The 5,377-nt window shown below is 36.2% G+C and overlaps 1 protein-coding gene across 1 annotated transcript; it reads right to left on the bottom strand.

Annotated features, from left to right (window-relative positions):
• Nucleotides 1–1,212: 1,212 nt before the first annotated feature.
• LOC127238989 (vomeronasal type-1 receptor 2) lies at nucleotides 1,213–2,183 on the bottom strand. Its single transcript, XM_051207788.1, has one exon. It carries the CDS (start codon nucleotides 2,155–2,157, stop codon nucleotides 1,213–1,215), a length of 945 nt encoding a protein of 314 aa, XP_051063745.1. The 5' UTR covers nucleotides 2,158–2,183.
• Between the last annotated feature and the right edge of the window lie 3,194 nt (nucleotides 2,184–5,377).

The raw sequence follows: 5,377 nt of genomic DNA, 5'->3' as shown, positions 1-5,377 counted from the left end.
ATTGGCCACGTCAGACTTTGTTTCTAGAATAATGTCTCTCAAGATTCTTAAACTTGCCAACTCTCATCCAAATTCACAACTTGCCATCAATGGCAAGTGTAGTTCATAAATAATGTATTTTTCTACTTCTAAGATGTCTCATGGGCACACTGAATGTGGTTATGCCTTAAGATTGTCTTATTGGATATAAATTATGTAACAGTAATTTTTAACAATACAATATGAGGCTGAGTTTCTCAGGTTTGGCAAGGCAGATAAGATTTACACAGAGAGCAATAAACTAAAAGTATTAGGAGAAACTTTTAGCATCAACTACTTAGGGCTGTAGGTCAAAGAAAAGTTCTAAGTTTAATTTGCACAAGAAAAAAAAAAAACTTGGATCCTTCCAGTGCTCTAGCCTCAGTAGTAGCACAGAACTTCAAGGAAGTTTACTTTTCCATGAGCACGAGCAAATGTGCAGATTATCTTTGCCTTTATCTTCTCATGGGAAAGGAGGGAGCAGTAATTCTCTAAGCCAAAATCTTGAGTCAATATAACAAGAAATTTGAGAATCTTTTAGTACAGTGTTAGTTTACGTTATCACCTCTATCTGCCAGTGAGGTAAAAACAGGGCATGCATATTTTTTTCTACCCATCTAGATGGCTATGAAATAACAAATTTAGATGCATCATCATTCTATGTCCTTGGATATCTGAGAATGTCTTAGATGGAATGCTTTTGCCTGGGCCCTAAACATTGACCAAATGCATGTCAATAGGATAGTTACAGGAAGGCAGATATTTGAAATTGCAATGGAAAGGGGAACAAGAACCTGATAGTGGAAAAAAATGTCTCACACATATCTAAGGAATGTAATCAGTAAACTAGGACCTTTTAATGGAGAATGGGTATTTACACATCACTAGGGAGTGAAATCGGTAATACTTCAAATTCATGGGAGGAATTTGTGCCCAGTAAAGAGCAGATAGTGCTAAACTGTGGGAAGGAATAAGCTACAGGAAGAAACACCCAATTCATCCACAAGATTACAAAGCCAAGTACAACTTTTTACTGGTTTCATCCTTCAGGAGAATCCTTACTTCTCCTGAGTTATCTCAGGATAGGGGGCTGTACAATTGCTGTGTGATATTGTGGCTTGTTGCAATGGCTGAGTATAAAATCAATAATGGACAAAAGAATATTTGAATGTAAGTCGCCATGTTAAATTGCCTTCACCTACAGCAGGGAAAAGGACTCTTTGGAGCAGATTTGTTACTACTGATGAGAATGAATGGGCAAAATGTGGGGAAACACGTGTCTAGGAATGTAAATATATTGATTATCCACAGCTTTGGATTGTTAAATAATGTGGTATAAATAACTAATATAAATGACATTGCATAGGAGAGGACAAAGGTACACACAAGGATCAAGATGTATTTTGTGGCTCTATCTTCAGGGGAGATGTGGAGGGAATGCTGGGCACTGTGGATGTACTGTAACTGACTCTTGTGCCTGTAGAGGATGTTCACCATGAACACACTGGTCCAGATCATGAGACTCAAAGACACACCATCAGTGAAACAAAGCAATAACAGATGTAGTCGAGGTACAGTGTTACTCAAAACAAATGCTGAGCAATACCCCAACTTGATTTTCTTGGTGAAGTTTTTCTTAGTACCAGATCCAATCACATCTATAGCTGTTTTGCTGTTTAGAAGCAGATACACAAGCCAGCTGAGTGAGCAGGACTGAACCATGTACTTGCAGACTGAGTGTTTACACTTCGTGAATCTTGTGTTGCTGGGGCTGATTGTGATTGCTTGGAAGCAACCCAAGAGGCAGGTGCAGTGCAGGGAAATGGCCCGGGACACTCGATTACTGTAGAGAGTAAGTTTACACAAAAGATCATCCAGGAGATTTTGCAAGCCCAGCTGTGCCAGTATGTGAGGGATTACTCTTGAGATAATAACCAAAGAATTGGCTAAAGTCAGATGCCTTATAATATGGTCTTTGGCCATCAGACTTTTCCCAGTGAATGTAGACATAACATAAGGGAGAAAAATTGACCAATTGCCAAGAATCCCAACAGCTGTTTGAGAGAAGAACAAAATCCCCATTGGCAAGTTCTCAATAACCATGATCTTTTCACCTGAAACAGACCAATTTAACCTCATCAATACACTCAGGAAGAAAAACTTTAAATATGTATTACTTTTAGTAGTCCAAACTGTATCACTATCTCACCATTATTTCTTAATAAGTTTTCCCCACTGACAAATCTCTAGAAGGGTCCTTTATACATTGATACACATTTATCTTGAGATTACTCACACTGTTGATGAATAAATAACAAAATTTAATGATAAAAGACCCTTTAGTAGCCTCAGGTTTTCAAACTTCTTAACATAAATAAACAATGTGTCTCATATATGGATACACATACATACATACACACACACACACACACACACACATATATATATATATATATATATATATATATATATATATATTGTCTTTGCATGTCTCTTGAAAATTATTCTCTGAAGAGATTCCTGTGCATCTAATCACAATATCAGTGAGAGTGTACTATCCTAGATAATACTCAATAGATCAATGAATATTGAAAATATGGTACATCAGTGCTGGAGTGGTGGTTTATCAGTTAAGAGCATTTGCTCCTTGCCAGTGGCCATGACAAATAAGCAGCATATGGCAATTGACTTCAGGGTATTAGTCACCAGCAACAGAACCCTAATAGGTGAATCTTGGATAGGCAGGGTCTCAAGAGCCTTGGCCCCAGAATGTTTCTTGCTACTTCTGTGTCTTTGCAAGTTTGCCACTGCCATTTTTTCTCTTGTATCTTGCCTGGTGTGAATGAGCTTGGGGAGATCCCCATTGCCCTTAATACAATATGATTATCTCTTAGTAATATTCCATTTTATTGGGCATTTTTACCAGTAGTCTATTATGAAGATGCTCTCCTGCTAAACAATACTGTTTAAATGATTTTATGAAATAATAGTGTTAGGTTAAATATCATTTTGACAATTGAGGGTTTTTATTAAACATAGTAATAAATATGATAGAGGTTAGTTAAGTGGAAAATTTAACATAAGTAAGGGTAGGATAAAATGATGTTCCTGCCTCTGATAAAGCAGAGGCTACAAAGGGTAAAAAAAATAAAGAAGTGTCACAAAGCTACACCACATTGGTTTCTATTGAGAAGCCATATAGACTCTGGCTTAGGTTAATGATTAAGAAAAATAATTGAGTGCCAGAAGCCCAGCTACTTTAAGACATGCAGGTGGCATATAGACACACATTTGGGCAAAATGTTAGAACACAGGAGGAAAAGGATATATATGCATATATATCAAAATGTAGTACATGCATAGAATAGAAGTTGATCACCTATAAATAGAAATGATATAAAATTAGTAAGACATTACTGGAGCTTGAATTTGTTCTACAATGTGAGCCAGATTCAGGAAATCAAATACTACATGATTTCTCTCATTTACAAGCCTTAACTAATAATTTATTACATACATATATATTAATTACATGTCATGTGATATATCTATATATCATATAGATATAATATATAATGTATGTTTATAATATACATAAATATATAATATGCTAAAGTACATGGTATATATTTAATTATGATTGTATATTACATATAATTATACAATATACTATATTAATGTTATATATTATATATTACATTAATATTATTCATAATGTATGTAATTATATAATGGTAAAACATAATATAACAATACATAAAATATTTATATTTAATATATTATATAATTAGTGTTTATATTTGTGAGAGTGTAGAAATAAAGTTTAAAACCAGAAAGATAATCTCAGGAGAGGGAAAAGAATGTTGCAGACATGTAGGTGGGACAATAGAACACACATGCACAGTCTAAGGAGAAAAGAAGTTGCTGGAGGTAGAACATTATGAGAGGGGCATACAGAGAGGGAGAGGTGAACCACGAAAACCTAACTACAATCATTCAAACATGGCAAGTTCACACTATTTAGTACTTGAAGGAAGCTTTCTCTGCTGCATCAGTGGAGTGATACAGTGGTGATGACCATGTGGAAATGATACAGGCTTATGGTAGTTAGTGGTGAATGATAGAGAGATCCCAACAATCAACTAGTTTTCTTCCTCTTGATGTAAAACCATAAAGATCAGGATACAGCTTAGTATGTTGTTATATGTGTAGTCTGGACCTATCACAGTAATATCAGCTTTCTTTGAGAGTGGCTGAAACCTATATTATGACAATGACAATATGGATGGAGAATTCCAAACATACTCCTGTATCTTTCTCAAAAGTATTCATCCACAGTGACTATTGGTGTGTCTCACACATGACAAGCAAACATATATATCTGTATGAACCTAGATGGAATATTTCCTAGAAAAAGAAATCAATAAGACCAAATGTCTGTCTTATCGCAAGCTACCTGATGCATCAAGATACAGTACCATGTCCCAACATGTTGTGGTTTCCCATCTGTGAGTGAAGAAAAATTTGAATCTCTTAAAAATGCTTAATTATGTTGCCTTTTTAGAAAAAAGATATTGTACTTTATGTTTATATTTCACTAGTATAATAATGGTGCAAAAGATTTTGCTTCCCCAGACACCCACAGCTAAACACTGAGCCAAACTCTTAGAATCCAGTTGTAGACAAGGAGAAGTGATGAGCAAAGGGGTCAACACCACGCTGGAGAAACCCATAGAAACTGCCAACCTGAACAAGGAGGAGATCATGGACTCCAATCTGATAGCTGGGAAACCAACATAGGACTGACCCAGATTCTCTGAATGTGGTGTTAGATGGGAGGACTGGGCAGTCTATAGGGCCTCTGGTAGTGGATCAGTATTTATCCCTAGTATACAAATGTACTTTGGGAGCCCATTTCACATAGAGGGATACACCCTCAGCCTAGATATATGAGGGAGGGCCTGGGCCCTGTTCCAAATGAATGACAGACTTTGAAGACTCCCCATAGAAGGCTTCAACCTCCCTGGGGAGCAGAAAGGGAATAGGATGGGATTTGGTGGGGGGAACAGAGGAGGACAGAAGGGTGTGGGAACTGGGATTGATATGTAAAACAAGTTTGTTTTAAATTTAAATAAAATATATATATTAAATAATATTTTGCTTCCCATATCTCTGATGCTTTGCAGCATACCCACAATTTGATGTTTAAAAGGAAATTGGGGTAACCTAACCTGACAACGTTAATCATATTCCAGATAGTGTCAGCAGATACCAAGTGTCCATCTGAATTCAGAGCCTCCAGCATGAAGACTTATGACAATGACCTGCGGATACACATTATAATGTTGGAAGAAACAAC

This window comes from Phodopus roborovskii, unplaced genomic scaffold (genome assembly GCF_943737965.1).
Source record: "Phodopus roborovskii unplaced genomic scaffold, PHOROB, whole genome shotgun sequence".
Taxonomy (NCBI): domain Eukaryota; kingdom Metazoa; phylum Chordata; class Mammalia; order Rodentia; family Cricetidae; genus Phodopus; species Phodopus roborovskii.
The sequence above is the reverse complement of the archived record's forward strand: the minus strand, read 5'-3'. Positions and strand labels throughout refer to the sequence as shown.